The sequence below is a fragment of the Diabrotica virgifera genome, chromosome 5, assembly GCF_917563875.1.
Source record: "Diabrotica virgifera virgifera chromosome 5, PGI_DIABVI_V3a".
Classification (NCBI taxonomy): Eukaryota; Metazoa; Arthropoda; class Insecta; order Coleoptera; family Chrysomelidae; genus Diabrotica; species Diabrotica virgifera.
In genome coordinates this window covers 130524726-130549499 of record NC_065447.1, presented here as the reverse complement: position 1 = coordinate 130549499, position 24774 = coordinate 130524726, and the positions used below count along the sequence as shown (strand labels likewise).

General features: G+C 32.6%; 1 protein-coding gene across 1 annotated transcript in view; it reads right to left on the bottom strand.

Annotated features, from left to right (window-relative positions):
- Positions 1–24774, bottom strand: part of LOC126884396 (mitogen-activated protein kinase kinase kinase 11-like) — a 713707-nt gene that overhangs the window by 25493 nt on the left and 663440 nt on the right. The window contains exons 4-5 of the mRNA XM_050650315.1: positions 23502–23831; positions 22365–22540 (exon numbers count right to left, since the gene is read on the bottom strand). Of these exons, the coding sequence (XP_050506272.1) occupies positions 22365–22540; positions 23502–23831 (506 nt within the window). The remainder of the gene's footprint in view (positions 1–22364; positions 22541–23501; positions 23832–24774) is intronic.

Sequence of the window (24774 nt, the reverse complement as noted above, 5' to 3'; positions counted from 1 at the left end):
AGTCAGTTTTTTTCTAAAATTTATATTTTCGGGGCTATTTAAAGAAACATCTAATTTCGCAGTTCATTTGTTTAATAAAAAATTAAGTGCCCATTTCTAGAGTAGAACTTTTTAATATGTTGTTTATTAAACATTTCTTAGGGCCATCGGTACATAATTCGCAAATATTTTAAGGCTATCCCTACTTTTTCTCTCTTTACACGGCAAATTACGTGTAGTAAAATTGTCAATGGTATGGATATGTAAACTTTACTTGACAATTTCATCATTAACTGTAAAGATGGCTTTTGAATGTTCTTGGATAACTTTTACTAGTATAATTAATTGCCTTAATTGTTAATTCAGTTAATTAATATGATTATTTCATATTTCCGAACAATAGAAAGCTACAGAAATACAAATTAAATTGATCATTTTTGATAATATCCCATCGTCAAGTATATTACGTCAGATGCCCTTCGTTGCTGTGAAAAAATACATTCAGTGACATTAATGACAATTACTGTTTTAAAACTTATAAAAGTGATGACTTTCAATCGTCAAATATTTATACCAACTGTGTGTTTAATTGTACTAATTTGTACTTACATAAATAAATTACAATAAAATTTTGGTTTTAAACAGTTTTATTCATGAAATAATCGCAGCAAATTGCAGCTCGATCTCTGAAATTATTATCGAATTGTTTTCCTCGTGCCACTTGACGTAATTTCACGACTGACGTAATTTCACTCCCCTTCGGGTCGTGAAATTAATACTGTCAAAGTGTCACTCGGGAAAAATTCGATAATTTCAGAGCTCTTGTTCAATTACTACTGATAATTTTTTCACTACCTATGTATTCAGTAATAATTTATCTACTGTACAACAAAAGCTAATAATCAATCGAGAAAAAAGGAAAAGTGATAAAATGATAAAGTGATTTTTTAATAATATATTGTTACTATGAAACGCTTACAATTTTGAACATCTGTAACAACACAATACTTGGATCACTGAATATATCCTGGTGTATTCTCTGCTTTGGATCTTCCATAAATAATAAACAATAAATAACTTTTTATTAAGTTCACGTCTTAAATCAATTATTTATCAAAGACATTATCAATATTATTTAATCAACAACTGAAAATATTCCCAATGCCAGGTCAAATATTTAAAATTGTCACTGTCTGACTGACAATATGCTGGCAATATTCTATTTACTACTGACAAAGATTTGGAAAATATTACCACGGACATTGTGTTCATTTTTTTTCAAATCCTGAAAAAAAAAACAATAAATATTTTTGAAAAATTTAAACGCAAAATGAAAGACTAAATTATTACCGAGGGCCGAAAGTCTCTTACAATAAATAAAAAGTTTATTTTGAATGAGATATTTTGAAATTAAAAGTCACACTAAATTTTCTTTTAGTTTTTTAGCCCTGTAACTTATTAAAATAAACATTATAGAAGTTCTCAGGGACTTTCGGCCCTCGCTAATAACGTAATCTCTTATTCTGAGTTTAAAATTTTCAAAAATACTTATTAGTTTTCTCAGAATTCGAAAAAAAATGAATTCCATTTGAGTAGCATTTCAGCAGAAACTACGTACCCATCCCCTTAATGAAATTAAAAAACATCTATATTGTTTGATTTTTTCCGAAAGGAAAATCTATATGCATTTGTATTAAATATTTTGTATTTGTATTAAATGAGGCGCTCAGAGCAACAGTGGCACAGTCCACAAATTGAGCATTTTTAGATTAATACATCAATAAAAGCAGAAAAATTGGATATATGGTTCAACAGTGGTCTACACAATCTAGCTCTATATTTGGCAAGATGGCACTACATAATGTATTGTTGCCTTGACAAATACTAAAAATACGAATGAAACAGTGGCCTAACCCTCAATTGTGTGGCTCAGACCCATCAAACAAGTGTTCATCGTATCAGAATCAGAATAATACGCATAATTCATAAGAATGACTATTTTTAATTTTATAAAGTAATATTTAATAATAATAACTTTAACCCCGTCCTTGACTGAGTGGTAAGAGCGCCTACCTTTGGATCGAAAAATCCGAATGGTTGTGAGTTCGAATCTCACCAGGGTCAGAAATGTTTCATTTATTATAAATTAATAAATGAAAATAGTTTCTCTCCTTGTGGGATCGGTACTCACCGGAGGGGCCGCAGACGTTCGGATACAGTTAGCGTCTCTTTGCAAAGACAATGACGTCAACTTTGCAAAGTAACAAGACACTTACTCAACACACACACACACACACTACACATTACACTAGGTACCTAACTGTTAAAAATTACCGTACCTACCATGCCAATGGCCATTAGTTGTCGAGGCATTAACCTTTTTTAAATAAAAAAAAAACAATAATTTAATTTGTCATATTAATTTCCTATTTGGTAGCAAATTTTGTGGCTTATTACAAACTAAAATAGTAAATTAGTAATACAAAGTATTAATTTATATTAATTGTATCAATTAAAATAAATAATTCTTTTGCGAATCAATTTTTAAATCTTTTTTATGTCGGTATCTTACTGTGTACAGGTAATGTTAAGAATTACCATAATCTGTTCTCGGGAGTCTTAGTACACAAGATTAATGACGATGAACGACCCAAAAATACGAAAAATGTGCATGGACAGGTAATAATAAAAATGTTTACAACCTAATAGTACTTTGAGGAATAGGCAAAAACGTTGCCAAACTTCAGGGCTTCTTATAATCGGTAGCTCAATGTGGGCTTCCTAACGCTGCTGAACTTCTACAGAGTATATACTTTTTTTCGCAGCGCAAACTGGTGGTAGATACCATGAACTACGAGTGTATGTTTTGATAATAATTCCAGGCATAAGCAGCCCGGGCTTCGTATTGTTAATCATGATTTCAGAGCTACCTATGGTACATTTCTAAAATTTGTCCGAATATATATGAAGCCCAAGCGTATTTACATGTTCTGAGCTTGGTTAAAATATCGAGAGATGGTGTAAAGTACGTTTTTTGGGGAAATAACATTAAAGAATTACGAGGCCCGAATCCGGGCTGCGTAAGGAGGTGTCGGGCTTCGTATGACCGGTGCGATATAGCGTTTTTGGCTTCCTAAAGTCGGAATCCATATATATATATATATATATATATATATATATATATATATATACGTCTTCATATCAAGGCGAGATCCGACTAAATCGAGGACAACCCGAGATCCACCAATAGGAAATTAATTATTGGAGTATATTGTTCATAACTATCTTTATAATTAACATATTAATCATGGCACACTTAGAGGGGAAAAGATTTTTGTACTTAAATTTTTCTGATAAATTTACAGCGAAACGAGATCCGTAGCTGAAAAGTAAAGGTGAGGACTTATATACGAAATTTTAGATATTTACCGATCAACGCGAGATCACACACTGATGCCAGCTCTAAAGAGTATTATTAGAGCGATTGGAGCTCGTGTTGTATTGTATATTTCCCACGATATACAGATATATAGCGGGCGGAGTCAATGACGGCACCAACAGCGTTCTCTCGAATTCTTTATGTAACTTTTAAGTATCGCTTCTTTTGTGTCTTTAACGTCTACGATTTACCTTTCAGAAAGTCCCTTAGTTTTGTTACATACATAAGGGTGGGAAAAAAGAAAAATAATACTTCACAAATAATAACCATTTAATAATGATAATTATTTGCAATACAATATTTTAAAACTATACATTAATATTCTTAAAAAACACTTACTACGAAACCAGAATGTAATTATGATATTCTTAAATAATACAAATTGTTACAAAATAATTATTTAAATGATTGCTTGTTTTAAAAATACATTACAAGAAAGTAAAATTTTTTATAATTATTATTAAAGTTTAAAAAATAAAATAACTCAATATGTAATTATTATTTGGTAGTTAAAAAATGATTTTAAGTGAAATGATTTAAAAGATAAAAAAAAACACACATAATTTTCAGGGTCAACTCCTAATTGCATGAAAATTTGGATTTAGATTCTACCCATCCCCCACTTCAAAGTTGAATTTGTGCCGTTGATTGCTTTTACTTGAAGGGTGAAAAAATATACGTTTAAAATAAGTCCGGAAACAGATCTGACTAACTTTAAGCAACTTTTGCTCTATAGAGTTTTTTTAACTTAGGTACTAGGTTAATTCAGTGGTAAGTACTAGAGTCACTTGCGACTAAAAATGTTTACTTTTCAACAAAAAAAAACACGTTTTTCGGCGGTTTTTCGCAAATACTCAAAAAGTACGTATTTTATCGAAAAAATATTCTTGGAAAAAATGTAGCATATAAAAAAAACGAAAAAATGGTATATTCTTAGTCTATAGAACCAGTAAAAGTAAATTTGTAGCTCATAAAAAAGAAGATCTTATCCTTCAAATTCCAAATCAAATATTTTAACGTGATACATAGTACCAAAAAATGAAGCTCTTTTCGGGGAAAACCCATTAAAATTTTTTTTAAAGTGTTTACAAAAAGGTTTATTATATTTTATAAAAGTTATATACGGGTAGGAAAGACAACGGAACGAATTTTCGTACGTTTAAACAGACGACATCCCAGATTTACCAATTTCTGGACAATTGATCGACAGGCTGGATTCTAACAACGAAACAGTTGTGGATTTTTAAGTTCTCAATGAGAGTCAGAATGAAAAAACATTAGTGACCTCGAGTATGATGGTTTGGAGAATTTGGCTGGTTATATCTGCCATAAATTGAAGGACTCCAGTATTCAATCCGAAGATGTTTCAACGTACACGTGGGTTGATCATTTGAGTAAGTGTGGTTTATGTAAACCATCAGACACTCTCTTGTCATATATTAAGTAACTGGAGACAATTTTTCCTTCCACATGAATGGTGATTCCATTTTGGTAACTAAAAATTATTTAGAAAACCTTATGTCCAAAAGTGTAACTGTAGACTGTTCTAACAAAGCGAACAAGTTATTTTTTAGGTCTCGGATGTACTTCCGAATTAAAGAATTAAACAAGTCTCTTAACAACCTGACATTGCGTAAAATAAAAATTATGAAAACTGCTACATAGTTGCTGTATGTACATCCATTTCACATGTACAAAATTTAAATAAAGTGCATGGCATGAAAACTTTAAAACTTATTTTTGTCTTTTCCAAGCCTCCTACTTAAATCTGATGAAATACATTATTTAAAAAGTAAAAAATTTTGTTTTTTTATCAATCCATTAAATTTATGGTTTTATTTTGGGGCTTTTCTTCCCCTTGGTAAAAATTATATTTACTAATATGTAGGCCACTAATCAATTTTTGCCAACTAACGAAATATAATAATTTTATTAGATATCGATTATATGAATATTTTTATTTTCCGGATACCAATATAATCAAGAAACTGGGAACTTTACAAATAACTGAAAATCAATTTAAATAAAAGTAAATAGTTTAATAATTTTCCTCTAAACTATAAAAATCACTTAGTTTCTTTTAGTCATAATTCATTCATTTGTACTATTCTCAAATTTCATTGGCGTTCGTATTACGAACGCATAGACGGGACTATGCTTTACTCTGTTGCTGACGTCATGCGCCAATCGGACGAGCTTAGGTAACTAGAATATCAGGGTGTGCATATTTCCGGGTCCCGGTGAATTCGTATCTATTTTAATCCCCCATCCTAATTACAGGCCAACTGGCAACTCTGGTGCGCAGTTAATTTTTAGATAACCCATTAACTACCGGTGAATTGGTAACTTTAATTTTTTAAGTATTGTTGATAATCTAATATCGGTATTCCAGGTATTTAGCGCTGCACTCCTAGAAAATGGAAAAAATGGCACAGGAAGTGAAACCGATGATGAAACGAAACGCAAAAGAGAAAACTTGGATGATTGTTTTAATAGAAGTGAAATTAAAAAACGGTCACCAAGCAAAGCAGGCAACGAAAACAAGGAAGACATGGAAAATGTTATGATTACAATAATGAAAGAGCTAATGAATAAAAACGATGAAATGCTTCAGGAAATAAAACAAATAAGGAAAGAATAACAACAAACCAATAAAGAGTTAATGGATGTAAAAGCAGAGAATCAAAAACTAAAAAAAGAAGTAAAACAGCTACATGAAAGAATGGAGCAACTGGAGAAATTTAGCAAAAAGAAAAGCTTGATCGTAACTGGATTGAAAGCAGAAACAAATGATTATAAGAAATTAAAAGAAGAAACGGAAAATTTCATATCCCAAGAGTTGCAAATACAAATAAAACTAAGAAGTGCAAAAAAAATAGGAGAAACAGTATGCGCAATAGAAACAGAAGCCCTCACGGATAAAATGGAAATCCTAAACAAGAAACGTAAACTAAAACAGCATAAAGATCGTATCTATATAAACAACGATTGGACATCCAAAGAAAAAGAAATACAAAAGGAAATAACTAAAATAGCAAAGGACGAAAGAAGCAAAGGTAAGCAAACGAAAATCGGCTACAAGAAATTAATAGTGAATGGCAAAATCTAGATATGGGACGAAGAGAGAGAACAGCTGATAGAAAATTCAAAAAACTAATAAACGAAGAACAGCGGCTGAAATATGATATTGACATGGCAAAAAAAAGACTCGGAAATGCAAACGGTTAACGAAAACAAAATAACGCACACAAAATAAAGAAATAATCTCAATAAGAAGAAAAGAACAAAACCCATTAGAATGGGATCTTGGAATATTAGAACCATGCTGGCAGTAGGTAAGATGCAAGAAATAGCTCTTGAAATGAAAAAATACCAACTAGAAATCCTAGCCCTACAGGAAATACGACGGAAGAAAGAAGGAAAAATTGAGAAGAAAAACTTTAGCATGTATTATTCGGGAGAAAACAAACAGGGAACGAATGGTACGGCATTTATTATTTTTTTTTTATTTAAATTTATTTTGCAATCTGTTGAGTGTCAACAATAAACAAAAGTAATTACATTGACTAAGGACAAGAAAGATTTTACCCACTGGCAAAATCAAAGTACAATTTTTATAAAGTTCTGTACAAAATAATTACATTTCATAACTACTAACTCATTAGTTTAAAAGTTTACTCTAAATGGTCTAAAAGGCCAATGGTTTGAACGTCTTTAACCTACGCTGTTCTTGGGAATTGTCTAGACAGCGGTTCTCAATCTGTGGTACATGTACCACTGGTGGTACATATCATTATTTGCGGTGGTACACAAAACGCAAAACTGTCAAAATCACCACTATTACAGTTAATTAGATTACCTATCTAGATAGGTAGTTATTTCAGTTAGGTGGTACCAAAAATATTAAAAAGTATTTTGTGGTACATGACTCAAAAAGATTAAGAACCACAGGTCTAGGAGGTTAAGTGCAAACTGGTTTTCATGATCCTCCAACTTGGCAATGTAAGCAGCGCTACGTTTTGTGATGACTTCTTGTACCGTATCAGTTTTAAGGTCTCGATGAATAATTCTATTGTTGATGTACCAAGGTGCATTAGTGATGGTTCTGAGGGTTTTTGATTGGAAGCGTTGGATGATTTCGATGTTGGAGTGACTGGCTGTTCCCCATAGTTCCAACCCATATGTCCAGATTGGCATAAGTATTGCCTTATAGAGCAGCAATTTATTATCCAGAGATAGTCTTGATGAACGGCCCATTAACCAATACATATTTCTGAATTGGAGACCTAGTTGCTTTCTCTTGGTCCAGATATGTTTCCTCCATGTGAGACTTCTGTCCAAATGAATACCAAGATATTTTACCTCGTTGGCTGATGGTAATTGGTGATTGTTTAAAGTTACAGGAGGACAAGTTCCTCTTCGTGTTGTAAATGTAACTTGAATAGATTTTCCTTCATTCACTTTAATTTTCCATTCCAAAAACCAAATTTGTACTCTGTCTAGATACGCTTGAAGGATATGCGAGGCATAAATAGGGTCTGTGTGTGAGGCTAGGATTGCAGTGAACGGCATTTATGGTGAACAAAAAAATGAGGGAAAAAGTGATACAATTCAAAGCAGTTAATGAAAGGATATCTTACATAAGAAAATAAACAAGCCAACATCTCGATAGTCAATTGCTGTGCACCCACCGAAGAAGCAAACCAAGAAGATAAAGCAGAATTATACGACATCCTGGAAGAAACCTGTGAAAATATTCCGAGGAATGACATATTAATAATATTGGGTGATTTTAATGCAAAGATCGGAAAGGAATCGTAATGTAGCTGGCAAAGAAACCATTCATGAAACTACGAATGATAATGGAGGAGAAATCTGCAACCTAGCAGTAGCAACAAACAGATATATAGTTGGTACTGGGCATAAACATAAAAAAGAACACAAAATAACATGGATGATACCAGGAAGAATGGATGGAAACCAAATAAATCATACTCTAATTTCGAAAAAGTGGACACAAATAGTACAAGACGTAAGGTCATATAGAGGGGCAAATGGAGGCACTGACCACATATTGTTGATAGCAAAACTTAAGATGAAAATAATCAAAGCAAATAATCATAAGGAAGGAAAAAGGAGGAAATGGAATATAGCCAATCTGAAAACGCAAGAAACAAAGCAACAATATACAGAACAACTGGTACAGAAATTGGGTCAGTACGAGCACAGAGAAATAGAAGGAGAATGGAAAAACACAAAGAACAGCATAACAGAGACAGCAGAAAAAATAATAGGATTCCAAAAAACAAAGAATCGAAAGAATGGTTTGATGAGGAATGTCACCAAAAAAGTCAACTGAAGCACCTCGCAAGAAACAAATGGCTACAAAGTGCCGAACAGGAACAACTGGACCAATATAGAAAAGAAAAACAAGAAGCATTGAAACTCTATTGAAGAAAGAACAACACATGGATCTCTGAACAAATGCAAGAATTAGAAACGAATAATAAAGACAACAAGAAATTGTTCGAATAGATAAAACAACAATACAGTACCAAAAAATCTGTCACAAAAATAAACAAAAAAGATTGGGAAAAACATTTCACGGACCTATACAAAAACGACAATAAGGCATATTCAGAGGATGAGGATATAAGAGATAACAGAGATGAAGAGGAAGGCGCACCTACTTATCAGGAATTCATGGAGGTATTAAAACAACTAAAAGTAAACAAAACGCCAGGGCCAGATGAAATCAACAACGAACTGATCATCAACGGAGGAGAGGAGCTCACGAAGCGAATGCACAAGTTAATGGTTACAATTTGGAAGGACGAAAGCATGCCCATAGAATGGAAAAACGGACACATCGCACCAATCTTTAAGAAAGGAGATCCAACTAAGTGCTGCAACTACAGACCAATTATGCTACTAAATACAACGTATAAGATATTGACCACAATTATAAGAAACCGACTAGAAATATCATAATTCAATACACAGAAAAAATTATAGGACCATACCAACAGGGTTTTAGAAAAGGAAGATCAACAATAGATGCAATACACGTACTTACACAAACAATTGAAAAAAGCTATGAACATGACATAGAATTACACATACTATTCATCGACTTCTAACAGGCCTTCGACAGCATATACAGACAACAATTATTAAAATAAATGAAAAAAATGGAGATAACGGCAAAATTAATAAGACTATCTAGAATGACAATAAAAGACTTAACAGCAAAAGTTAAAACAAATGAGGGCGATACAAATGACATCAAAATAGAACTTGAAGTAAGACAAGGAGACAGTCTGTCAACGACAAACGACACTATTTAATATCGCTCTAGAAGGAGTAATTAGTGACACAGGGCTGAAAAAGACAATCATTCAAAGCTCAACACAGATCATAGGATATGCAGATGACCTGGGACTGGTAGCACGAGATAAAAAAAGACTAGAAGAGGCACTTTTAACCCTGTAAGAGAAGCAAAGACGAGAGGATTAATAATCAATCAGAATAAAACAAAATACGAGTATCTTATAAGCAAACGAGACAATGTAAACAGAATAACAGAAATAAAGATAGGTGAAAATACATTCCAGAGAGTAGATTGCTTCAAATACCTGGGGATGATGGTGGACGGCAAAAACGGAAGGAATAGAGAGATAAACGAAAGAATTAAAGCAGGTAATAGAGTATATTGGAAATATCACCAATTACTCAAGGACAAAAACCTGAGCAAAAAACAAAATCAAAAATATACACAGCAGCAATCAGATCAGTGATAGCCTATGGAGCAGAAGTAATGTGCCTTACGAAAAAAGTCGAAGAAAAGTTAAGAATAATTGAGAGAAAAATTATGAGAAGAATACATGGCCCAGTAAAGACAGAAACAGAGGAATATAGAAAGCTGATGAACCATGAAATAATAAATATAAATAAAGGAGAAGATATAGTAAAATTCATTAAAGCACAAAGGCTCAGATGGTTTGGGCACACACAAAGAAGAGGGGTAGAAGAACTGATCAGGAAGATAATGAACTGGAAACCAGTAAAAAATAGACCAAGAGGAAGACCAAAAATATCAACTGCTAGACGATATATCAAAGATGGAAATTGCAAACTGGAGAGAAAAGATTCAGGACCGGAGAGAGTGGAAGAAGATAGTAGAGAAGGCAAAAAAACATCACAACCTATGAACTACGACCTAAAGGAAAAGCGGACTAATTTACCGCGTGAAATGGATTAAAAGAGATATTTAAAGGATATTTGAGCGAACTATACTCTAACAAGAGTGAACGGTCCATATAATAATTCCAGGTATGTACCTGTATAAATTACCCTTCTTGAAGTTGGTGTAAAAGGTATTCATCATTTATGTATTGTCTTTTGGAAGGATTATTAGAGAAAATCCAAATAAATTTTGAAAAAATGGCTGAAATCGCTGAAATTCTTGTAACAGATTTCGTAATGAGTGAACATGGGTGTAAGTTATTGGTGGTAAATGATTTTAAATTTCACTTAAAGAAAGTGCTAAAAAGTGGAAAACATTTATGGTACTCTTCTGCATCTGGTTGTCAGGCAACCTGTTATACCGACGGTTAGTTTTTTTTAAATATTTTGAGTAGTAACTATGTTATCAACAATTTGATGTCAAAAATGCACATTTTGCCATTTTTTGTCTACCAGTAAGAAGAAAAACATTCAAAACAAAATTTAAGATAACCGCATTATAGAGCATGTAAAACAATTTAAACAAGGTTTTATAAATTTCGCTATACTTAATTGTTGCTTATAAAACTATAAATTAAGTCAGTTTAACGTTAATATAACTTATGTAAAAATACAACTTATATCTCGATTTTACGTGAAATAGCTCAAAGCAATGAGTAAAAATACACGGTTTTTATGACAGTGTAACTACGTAACAATTGTTTTAGTTTCTATATGGCCGGAATAACAAAATTTATGTAAATCTGACCAATTTTTTCTCAATTTAATTATTTATTGACAATTTAAATGAAAAATAGCCGATTTTAAGAATTTTCGTCTATAAGTTACAATATTTTACCAAAAAACTGAAAAATGAACCGGTTAGTTTATTGAAATAGCCTTAAAATGAGTTGAAGTAAAATAGAATTGGAGCTTTGTTTATCAATAAACATTAATGAAAAGTATACATTTGCGATAGGCTCTGTGTTGGCTTAATCCGTTACTATTCAAATTTATTTCTTACGTTTTAAGCTACCTGAGGTACCCCTAAACCCTGAGTACCCCTAAATGTCATCAAAATGACGATTTTGAAGCTCTTCCGACTGGATTAAAGAAGCTATTATCGGTTCAAACAAAGGTTGTGTATTTTTAATTCTAAATTTCAACTATTTAATTAAAAATAGATTGTTTCAGTTGATAATTCAAAGTTGCTACACCCACCGCTTTCCCAGGCAGAATAAGAACCCTGCTATTGCATAAGTATATAGATGTTGAAAAACCATTAAAAAAGTATTCCAAAGTTTTTTCGATATGCCGTCTAGTCTCGAGATATTTGACAATCGCCTTTCTGGACAGAGCCCTTAAATAATGTAAATATTCTTTATTCTTATTCAAGCTAGAGATAAGCCGAGTGAGAGAGCTGACCGTGAAATTCATTTGCGATGTTTCCAAATTTACCGGATCTCGGATTGTCTGCAAAATATATATTTAGCATATACACAACGGATCGCGCGCGCTGCCCTCTACAGCGGATTTAGTGGAACCACCGCAATATAAAATTCACCAAAAGGGGTGCAAAATGAGGTCCAGACAAAAATCGATTTCCTTGTACCCCAACCATTGTTACATCGAGATGTCACTATATACACGTGAATACAAGGTGAGATCCAAAATCGGATCTCGCCTTGCAAAACGGATCTCATCTTTTATAGCTTATGATACAAACGGATCTCGCCTTGATATGAAGACATATATATATATATATATATATATATATATATATATATATATATATATATATATATATATATATATATATATATATATATTGAATACCAAATACCCAATAACCAAAAATATATTAAATACCAAATGAATATATAAATGAATGAATACCAAATACCCATATATATGGCATTTATAGATTTTGAAAAGGCATTCGACTCTATAGAACACTGGGCAGTGAAACAATCACTACACAATAGCAGAGTAGATTACAGGTATACATAACTAATCTCTAATATATACAGTAAGGCCACAACTACGATCCAACTTGAACAGAATACACATCTCATATCTATCAAAAGGGGCGTTAGACAGGGAGATACGATTTCGTCGAAACCCTTTAACCAAGCACTAGAAGACATTTTCAAGAGATTACAATGGGAAGAATATGGAATCATTATTAACGGCCAATATTTAAATCACCTAAGATACGCTGACGAAGATAATAAGATAATTTATAACGAAGCAAATAAATTTTGCGAAAGCTTGATTATAACACAGAGTTTCTCTTACCCTGCCCCTTAGAAATAAATGACTGCAACCTCAATAAATGACTATATATATATATATATATATATATATATATATATATATATATATATATATATATTGATGTGATCTTGATTATTGATATGAGATAATATTCTTATATGTTACTTAATTTAATCAATGTATTAATACTAATCCAATTAATTAACCAGATCACATATCAATATGTTTTCAATCTCAGGGCGAATTATAAATTAATTACTTACTTCCGTGGCTTCTAAATATTTCTTAATGGTTCCTAATCGGGATAGAAAAGAAAAGAGTAAAAAAAATACACATATGGGTTACAATTATAATCAAAATATTTTTTTTTATTTTATTTAAAAGGCAATCAATGCTTAATATTTGCTATTTCTTATTATTCTTAAACATAACATTTACAAATGGGAATCTTATTTCCTTTTGGTTTTCAATTGAAAGTTTTTATTAACATTTAACTATTAGGAGTTATTAGGAACAACTCTATTTAAGTTTGATGAAGCTTTTCTGATATTATTGATTATGTTATTCAATTTTTTATGTGGAATTTAATACGAAAAACCCATACATTCATGTCCAAACAAATGAGACTGACCTTTTCCTGGTGAACTGAAAATGTCCTCACACATAATCCTTTCCTGCTATCCTTGGCTGCGATCAAACCTCGTCCTGGCTTCCAGTGATGTTCTCCTTTGAAAAACTAGCTCGAATAGCTCTCGTTCCTGCTTTTGTCGTGATGCTGTGTTCTACCTTTTTCGAAACTGCTATCAGCTACCGGGACACTCTGGGCTCAAGGAGGTTCTTTTACTCTCGACCTGGCCTACTTCTCGTTCCACGATAGATACTCCACACTCACGGAACTACACCGGCTTTCTCACTCCTCGAACACTACCGTCTACTACTCGACTTCACTTCTCGACAGCTCAAAACATTCTGCTCTCACTTTGTCATCCATTCCCCTACTTTCTAAATATCCCTTCCAGATTCACAAATCAATCTTCCACCACCAACTCTCATTCGTAATATTCCTCAAAACCAATTTTTAATCTTTCTAAATATGCTTAATGGATTTCAAAAGAAAATATTTAATTCCCATTCTAAAATACTTTCTAACTATTTACAAATTTTAATGACCTATTCTCTCTTTCAAATGAGTCTTATTTAGCATAGGCTAATGATCGAAACCTTCCGCGAAAAACGATAATGAACTATCATCCATTTCACTGAGTTTTATTTAGCATAGGCTAATGATCGACCTTCCGAGAAGAACCGATAATGGTACGCGTCATTCACTTTGTTTATTCTAAGCACATTGTTCCGAGTTTCGTACGCTTATTCTAATCACTTCTTAAAATTACATATAACAATTTGTTGTATACAGGTTGTTTTAAATTTATATGCCCGTGGTTGAGAAAATTGAAAATATTTTATATTAAATTGAATTTTGTTTATAATTATCAAATTTTAATTTTCATATCAAATAGAAATATAACAAATCCCCGCCTTGTATTCGATAAAATTTATCTGCATTTTTAAATAAATTTTCTCGAGGCAAAACCAACTCCCTGTATATTTCCTTACTTTAATCTACGTCTTATATCCTAACTTACTATCTACTTCATGTAATTCTGTCTTTTATTCGTGATATTTGTATACATCGTGAATATTATAAATTCCTCGGATCTTTTCCGAGTTCCTGTGCCTCAACTCATAACTATTTATCCCATTTTCATTATTCACGATGTACGGGCCTTCGAAAACAGGCATCAACTTTGCGCAAATGCCCCCACGAAGATTTGATACTCGTAATGCCCTCACGAGTACTTTTTCACCCTTTTGGAAAGTCACTGGTCTTCTTTTTCTATTTTGTTCCTGTCTTTGGATATATTTTTCGTTGCTTCGCCGTAATCTTCTCTGTACGGTTTCAATCACCTGTTGATATTCTTTTGGCTCTTGGTCTTCCCATGGCCTTATCGGCAATACACCCTTCATGATGTATTCTGGGGTCTCTTTTGTTACTGTGCTCGGAATTGTATTTAGATACCTTTCTATTTCCGCCATTTTCCTGTCCCAGTGGCGATGTTGACCATCTGTTGCAATGCGAAGAAATTTCGTCACTTCCTGTATGAATCGTTCCGAAGGATTACTCTGTGGATGCCTGATGCTGACAAAATTTGTCTCTATTCCTCGTTCTCGAAGTTGTCCCTTGAAACGATCATTTCGGAAATACGTTGCATTGTCCAGTAGGATCTTTTTTGGTGTTCCTACTATGGCTATAAAATTGTCGATTTTTCTTAATATTTCCTCCCCCTTTGTGGTGCGGCAACTATATAATTTTACGTATTTTGAAAACACATCCACCATTACCAGAATATGTTTGTTCCTTTTAGTGGTCATAATTAGATTGCTTAACATATCTATTGCTACAATGTCTAGTTTGTTTCGGGCTTCAATATTTTTGGCAACATTTTCGTTTTTGCAATTCCGACTCTTATATTTTTGACATACATCGCACTTCTGGGTAATTTCCTTTGCAATGCGGTAATCCTGTCGGCTGATGTAATTTTCCCTAAAAACGAGCCAAACTTTTCTGCTACCGATATGCCCATTGTCCTCATGTAATTTCTTTATTATCTTTTCGGCCAATGTCTGTGTCACTAAATATAGTTCCTTTCCGTCTATTCTCTTAAAATATATGTCATTTTCTACTTCCGCTCTTCTTTTCTCTCTTTCCTCTAGGTCTTCTTGGTTTGTCCTTATCTCATTTAACGAATATATCCCTTCTTCTTGTATTAATCTATTTAGTCCCACCTGTAGAGTAATTGTTTCCTTTTTTCCCGTGTCCTCATCCCGTGTTAGAGCGTCGGCTATTATGTTGTCTTTTCCTTTTATATATCGGAACTCAAAATCATACTCCTGTAATAATAGAATACCTCTATGTATTCTATTATTTACTAATCTATTCTTCATGATATGTACTAAAGCTGCATGGTCTGTTTCGATTGTGAATTTTGCTCCCAATAAGTAAAACCTCAATTTGTTCACGCAATATAGTACACTGGCAAACTCCAATTCTGTAACACTATATTTTCTCTCATGTGTTTTAGTCACTCGCGATATAAAACATATCGGCACTTCTTGGTCGTTTTGTATTTGAGACAGAACTCCTGCAAATTTTTGTATGGACGCATCAGTTCGGAGTATAAAAGGTAAATTGTAAATGGGGTGGTATATTTTCGTTCCTTTTGCGAATTCTCGTTTTAATGTTTCGAAAGCTTCCTCCTGTTCTTTTTCTTTTTCTTCTGTTAGTTTCATCGTATTATTTTTAAAATCTATCACTACATGTTTTTCTGCCAATTCGTCCACTCCTACTATCATGTCATGTGACATGTTTGGCATTATTACACATTGTAGTGCATACATATTCTTGCCCAGTCGTACCATTACTCGTATGCCTTCATTTATAGTTGCCAATGTCCGTTTGTTTGCGCCCACTAAATTTACCCTAGGTATTTTATAAATTAAATTTGTTAAGTTAACTTCTTCTATTAGTTTTCTGTTGACCAATGTTATTTCAGATCCAGTGTCTATCATAATTTTAATTGGTTTCTCGTTGATAAATCCATCCACAAATTTTAAATTAACTCCATTTTTCTTTTCGTTGTTTCCTGCCAATTTAATAAACTCCTTGGGGTGACAAAAGATTCCTGTTTGATTTTTGGTTTTTAGTGAGCGCCGTCTTGAAAAGACGCCGGTTGCTCATCGTTGTTTATATTTTCGTCATAATGTCTCTCTCCGTCATATTCATCTGTCTGGGTATTATTTACTTCTCTTCTATTTTCTCTTGGTCTGTCGGATCTGTTTCGGTTTTCTCGATATCCCTGTTCATTTTGTCTACCATTATTTCTGTTTTCTTGATTTGAGCGTGTGGTGTTTCTATTCTGGTATTCTCGATTTCTGTCCTCATTCCATTGCCTATTTCTTTGTTCATAATTTCCTCTTCCGTTGTCTCTATTTTCGTTTTCCCTTCTGGGATTAAAATCTCGTCTTGTATAGTCCCTCCTATTTTGATTTCTATCTCTGTAATCTTGTGTTTCTCGGGGCCTGTAATCTTCTCGCGACCTTCTTGATTTTCTTTCTCTTAGACGTGATTCTCTTATTTGTAGGAATTGGCATAAACTATCTATGTCTTTGTAATTTTGCAATGTGATATGGTCTTCCAGCGTTTCCTCGAAATGTCTTGCAATCAGTTCGACTAATTGTTCCGATGAGTAATTATATTGTAAATGTTTTGCATTATTGTAAATTTGCAAAGCATATGTCCTTTCTGATACACCCATCCTATCATTGTATTTCCCATTTTGCAATTCCTTGTTAATTTCCAATTGTTGGACCTTTCCCCAGAAATAATTCAAAAATTTTTGTTCAAATTGTTGCCAATTGCCGAATTCTTCTTCTTTACTATCGAACCATAGGCTTGCTTCATATTTGAGATGGTTTCTGATAGTTTCTTTTGCTGTATCGAAATTTCCGATGTGTTGTATTTTCTTTTTCAGGCTATTAATGAACGGCACTGGGTGTAATCTTCTTACATCCCCGCCAAACCTTATCTTCACGTCATCTGTGCTATGTATAACCATTTCTCTTCTTTCTCCGACATTTTGTTGCGTATTGATTTCCGCAATCTTTCTTTCCACTTCTTCTATGTCTGCTTGAATAGCGTTTTGCAACTTGTTTTCCAAACTTTCCATTTCTTTTTTCTGGCAATTCGTTAACTCCTTCATTTTATTTTGAATTTTCATTTCTTGTTCTTTCATGTGGTCCTTCATTCTCATTTCTTGTTTTTGCATGTGATCTTTAATTTTCATTTCATACTTTTCTATGCGTTCCTCTATTTTCTTATTGTTCTCTTCTATCGCTTGTTTTGTTTCCTGTTGATTGTCATCCATTTTTTTCTCCACTTTATCCATTTTCTGTTCCATTTTTTGTTGTGTTTCCTCCATTTTTTGATCCACTTTATCCATTTTCTTTGATGTTTCTTCCTGATTTTTATCCATTGTCCTTTTTGCTTCATCCATTGCTAGTTTTGTTTCCTCCTGATTTTTATCCATTGTCCTTTTTGCTTCATCCATTTTTTGTGACTGGAGTTGCATCAGTTGTAATAGTTTATCTATTCCTGATAATTCTTGCTGTTCTGATGCCATGATTGTCTTGTCTAAAATATCTTCTTGGTCTGAATGTTCTTTTTGTTTTTTGTTGTCCTTGCTTTGGCTTCTTGTCACAGACATTTGTTTTCAAGAAGTACTGTCCCCGCCAAATATGAAATTTTACTAGTATGTTACCAAGACGACTTTTTCTCACCCAAATATTATAAATTGTCAATAAATATATCAAATGTAAATATCGTAAAAATAAAATATTAAATCAGTTATGTAAAATTTGTACCTAAAGAGATCTAAAATTTTATGTTATCAAATGTAAGTATCTCACTTTTTACCACAGGCATATAAATTTTCAAATAGCGGCTTTACTCTTTCTATCCTTCAAATTTGCCACTAGAAATACCTTACAATGCTTTCCACGTTGGACGACAGTTGATGTGATCTTGATTATTGATATGAGATAATATTCTTATATGTTACTTAATTTAATCAATGTATTAATACTAATCCAATTAATTAACCAGATCACATATCAATATGTTTTCAATCTCAGGGCGAATTATAAATTAATTACTTACTTCCGTGGCTTCTAAATATTTCTTAATGGTTCCTAATCGGGATAGAAAAGAAAAGAGTAAAAAAAATACACATATGGGTTACAATTATAATCAAAATATTTTTGTATTTTATTTAAAAGGCAACCAATGCTTAATATTTGCTATTTCTTATTATTCTTAAACATAACATTTACAAATGGGAATCTTATTTCCTTTTGGTTTTCAATTGAAAGTTTTTATTAACATTTAACTATTAGGAGTTATTAGGAACAACTCTATTTAAGTTTGATGAAGCTTTTCTGATGTTATTGATTATGTTATTCAATTTTTTATGTGGAATTTAATACGAAAAACCCATACATTCATGTCCAAACAAATGAGACTGACCTTTTCCTGGTGAACTGAAAATGTCCTCACACATAATCCTTTCCTGCTATCCTTGGCTGCGATCAAACCTCGTCCTGGCTTCCAGTGATGTTCTCCTTTGAAAAACTAGCTCGAATAGCTCTCGTTCCTGCTTTTGTCGTGATGCTGTGTTCTACCTTTTTCGAAACTGCTATCAGCTACCGGGACACTCTGGGCTCAAGGAGGTTCTTTTACTCTCGACCTGGCCTACTTCTCGTTCCACGATAGATACTCCACACTCACGGAACTACACCGGCTTTCTCACTCCTCGAACACTACCGTCTACTACTCGACTTCACTTCTCGACAGCTCAAAACATTCTGCTCTCACTTTGTCATCCATTCCCCTACTTTCTAAATATCCCTTCCAGATTCACAAATCAATCTTCCACCACCAACTCTCATTCGTAATATTCCTCAAAACCAATTTTTAATCTTTCTAAATATGCTTAATGGATTTCAAAAGAAAATATTTAATTCCCATTCTAAAATACTTTCTAACTATTTACAAATTTTAATGACCTATTCTCTCTTTCAAATGAGTCTTATTTAGCATAGGCTAATGATCGAAACCTTCCGCGAAAAACGATAATGAACTATCATCCATTTCACTGAGTTTTATTTAGCATAGGCTAATGATCGACCTTCCGAGAAGAACCGATAATGGTACGCGTCATTCACTTTGTTTATTCTAAGCACATTGTTCCGAGTTTCGTACGCTTATTCTAATCACTTCTTAAAATTACATATAACAATTTGTTGTATACAGGTTGTTTTAAATTTATATGCCCGTGGTTGAGAAAATTGAAAATATTTTATATTAAATTGAATTTTGTTTATAATTATCAAATTTTAATTTTCATATCAAATAGAAATATAACAATATATATATATATATATATATATATATATATATATATATATATATATATATATATATATATATATATATATATATATATCTATAACTTCTAAAATTTTAAAATGCACAAGCAAGTAATCAAAAATCTAGTTCTTAACAACTTAAAATCAAATAAACAAATACCTACGAGTGTCTTTTTGACATTATTTAAGTGTCTTTCTGGCATTGGTCAAATTTAGAACTAAATTATTAAATCATATTTTTTATCATGAATTGTAAAAATTAAAACATTGGAACTTGAAAACCATTAGGATAAAGATTTTTTTAGATATTTTATGTTTTGTAGAAATGTTAAATTAAGGAACAAACCTCACGTTGTAAGTTTTTGTACTAATTTTTATGCAATGTTCTTTCATTTCGTTGTATTTATTTATAACTATATAATAATTTTAGCTAATCCTGACGAAGCAAATAAATTTTGCGAAAGCTTGATTATAACACAGAGTTTCTCTTACCCTGCCCCTTAGAAATAAATGACTGCAACCTCAATAAAAAACTAAAGTCTACATATTGCCAGTCAATAATACCAAACTTCTTTATATATATATATATATATATATATATATATATATATATAGATAGATTTCTATATAAATTTCTGACGCATCGAAAATTCAAATACCATCCACATTCTAGCGGTATCGACGTATCGCGGGGGCACACGATAGCTGTAATTAGCGCAGATACTCGAGGAGGATGACCAGTGGTTGATAATAGTAGCAGTAGGTCACGTTCGCATCCGCCCCAGCATCGCCTTTGATAATGTCTACCGCATTTGCCGATTACACGTCAAAAAAAATTTAGCTCAAAAGAAATTAAAATTGTGAGAATTAAAATTCAAGGGCCGAGCCGGGTAAGATGATGAAAACTGCCCCCAACTCGATTCGAGTTCCATATAGGTCAGTGTTTAGCATATATAGTGAAACTAACTTTCTGAAATTTTTAGCCCCCTAGGTGGTCGTGTTGAAGAAAACAAAATTTTACACATTTTTTACGATTTTGCCGAAACTACTGGCAACATTGTAATAAAATTTGGCAAGTTTTAAGAGGTAGTTGTTGTGCTGACATACAATTAAGAATTTTATATTTATCATTGGTGCGCATAGGGGTAATGGTCTGAACTTTTTAAAGAAAAAATATAGTGCGCCACTGACATATTTCAAGTTAACAATCGTTTTTGAATTCCTCGTTCAATTTGTGACAAAAAATCTACCTTCCTATTTTTTCATACGACGCGCCATTTTTATTCAAAAAATAAAAAAATTAACCCTTACAAAGTGTTCGAACTTCTAGTAGTTTCTAAATCTACATAAACTCGTACATCCGTTATAAAAACTAATTCGAATACTTTGGAAGCGTTAAGATATTTTATTTTTTGCAGCAAAACGGCGCGTCGTATGAAAAAATAAGAAGATAGTTTTTTTATTGCAAATTGAACGAGGAATTAAAAAATGATTGTTAATTGGAAATATGTCAGTGGCATACTATCTTTTTTTCTTTGAAAAGTTCAGACCATTACCCCTATGCGCGCCAATGGTGAAAATCAAATCCTTAATTGTATGCCAAAACATGCACAATAACTACCTCTTAAAACCCGCCAAGTTATTACAATGTTGCCAGTAGTTTCAGTAAAATCGTAAAAAATGTGTAAAATTTTGTTTTCTTCAACGTCCTGTATCTTGAAAGTGGATGGCGTTACAAAAATTTTTATTAAACAAACCCCAATTATTTTTCAGTTTTTTACCTATTATAGTGACGGTGTTACCTTTTTTGAAAAACATGTATAAAATTGTATCAAAAAGCGAAAAAACCCGAAAAAATGCGGTTTTTTATTTTTAAGGGTGCGTTTCACCAATTTTAAAAATTTGAAAAAATTCAGGGTAAAACATTATGCAAAAATACACGTTATATATTTTTTTCGTGAAAACGAATGTCTTAGTTATTTTTTTATACTCATTTCAAATTTTAAAATCGTTCTAAAATTTAAATTCTCGCCAAAAATTAAAAAAAAATGTTTTTCGGACAGAACTTTTTACAGCTTACAACTTTTTTATTTAAAGTTTTTCGCTAGTTCTCGATGCGGCTGAGATAAAAAATAAAAACATAGAAACCCTAATTAGGCTTTAGTTGGGTCACATGACCACCTAGGGTGCTAAAAATTTCAGAAAGTGAGTTTCACTATATATGCTAAACGGTGACCTATATGGAATTCAAATCGAGTTGGGGGCAGTTTTCATCATCTTACCCGGCTAGGCCCTTTAACGGTACGTTAAAGAGCAAATGAATAGATTTCTTATGGAAATAATTCAGTAGTATTAGATTGGGTGCTAGCGAACTGAAATTATTTTAGCAATTGGAAATTACCTTTTCTTTTCTGCGAAGATCTAGTAGAACTTCCTCGATTTCCTGACGCCAGTCGTCCTGCATGATGTGGAAACTTTCGTGTGGTGTTTGCGTGAATGAGGAATGTACAATTCTGTCTAAATCATCGAGAATCTGTTCAAATGATGGTCTTCGATGAGGATCCGCTTCCCAACATTCTAAAATTGTTTAAATAATATTTTGGTATGTAATGGTAATTATGTAAGTAGAAATAAACACTTATTTAGTCAATGTTCAATGTTATTTTAATCGATCAACTTGATACCGGGGAAGGAGAGACAAATACGAACGGTTGGGCTTTGTAAGCCATAGGTTTTCACCCAACATGACCGGAAGTAGAGCTGGAAGTCAAGTTTTGAGTAATTTTTGTCAAACATCGGGTCATAACTTTTTAACCAGAAATGACAGCAAAACCGGATATAAATATTCGAGCTCAACTTTTCAATACGGGATTATTGATATATCTCATTTACTATATCTGCGACTATAATGTGACGCTTCCGACTTCACCTTTTTAACCGGAAGTGATATAGAAATCGGAAGTATATATTTATTCTGGTTTTGCTAAGGCGCGTCGAGTAATATATCGCTTGTATTATTTCGGATACTTCACAAGTATCCTTTCAGTTGCAACTCTACCACCAGAAGTCCGAGGTTAAATTTCTCACCTTTAATACCATCCTTGAGTTATAAGCTCTCACTCGACAACTCAATTGCCATTCTATCAGTTCTAATAATGTAGAATTATATGGAGTATATATAGCAACTACTTAAAGTCCGTTTAGAGACTACATCTCCGGGCCAGTAACTCCTGTTGGGAGTTTACATAGGCATGCAGTAATATGCTTAAAATTTTAACATCCTATAAAATGATCAGCAACCATGTAATCTAACAACAATTTAAAAACATTTAAATGGTTTTCGCCCATGTAGTTGTGGAAGAAGAAGCGGCAAAGATGGAATATTCATTCCGAAAACGTTCTGTGATTTAGCCCGAAAGGGTTCTTTTAATTAAATATGTTTTATAAAAAATCGTTTAATAAAAAATTTTGTCATATGGTATACAGTCGACTACAGGAAATTAATTTTTCCTTGTAGATTATAATAATTTATACTTACTCTCCATAAGTTCTCTCCAAGGCTGTGGACATGTACTAGGGATAGGTAGTGTCAACTTATTTACAGCAACTCCATACGCCACAGCTAGCGTGTCTATACCTTTATAAGGTGTTTCACCAGTTAGAAGCTCCCATAGAAGTACTCCGTAACTCCACACATCACTTGCTTTTGAAAATGTTGATTGTTTGATAACTTCTGGTGCCATCCAAGCATATGTTCCAGCTTGTGACATTCTAGTTGTTTTGTAAACTTCCCTAGCTAGACCAAAGTCAGTTATTTTTAAAGTTTTAAATAGAATATCATCGTTTTTCATGGTTTCGCTGAGCAGAACTGAAAGAAGAAAAATAGTCCGCTAAAAATAAATGTCTACTACGATAAACGTAATAAAAAAAACTATCTTATAAATATATTCAATTTGTTTTAATTTATTCAATACCAACAATAAGTAATTTGTGATTAGAAAATAAAAAATGACAAAACAACCAATTCCAGATAATTATTGGACGATTCCAGATAATCCGATGATTAAAAACGGCTGGCGAAATAGACTGGGGAAAGTCGAGGCTTAACTAGGGCTGTAGCACTATTAATGATGAGTACATTCTTATATTCTAAGCCAAGTGAAGTGATGTTGTTTTCACGTTAAGAAACGTTATTGAACAATATAAGCGGTCCCTAGACGCTCAATATTTTGTCAATATATTGCAAAATATCTAATTTTGTACAATATATTGATCGTTTGTAGATCACATTGAACGATTGCGCAATATATTGCGTCAATCAACACGAATTTTATTTTTATTGTGCAATATACTAAATATTGAAGCATATGTGGCCTATATTGCACAATATTGGTTCAGTTGTGTTTTATCACTCATATTGTGAACATCGTGGTGGGCTTAAAACTGTGCATCTAGACAAACATGCAACTAGAGTGCATCAATGTGTACCGGTCGTTGGTACCGTCTGTGGAATGGCAAGAGTAAAGATTATAGTAACAAAATTTAAAAAATTAACAGTACGATCAATTGCTCCGAAAATATAAAAAATATCCAGATGCAGAAATTTTTGAAAATCACTTGGTTCAGTAATTATTAAATCATGAAATGATGATGAATGTACTTATTTCTTTATTTGAACTCTTCCTTCATCCATATGCGTTTATTTTTCTTCGTGCTACTACACGATAGTGCAAAGTGCAATATACTATAATGCAATAGCCACACAACCAGCTGTCTTTTTATCCCACATGTTGACAGCACCAGTTTCAGTC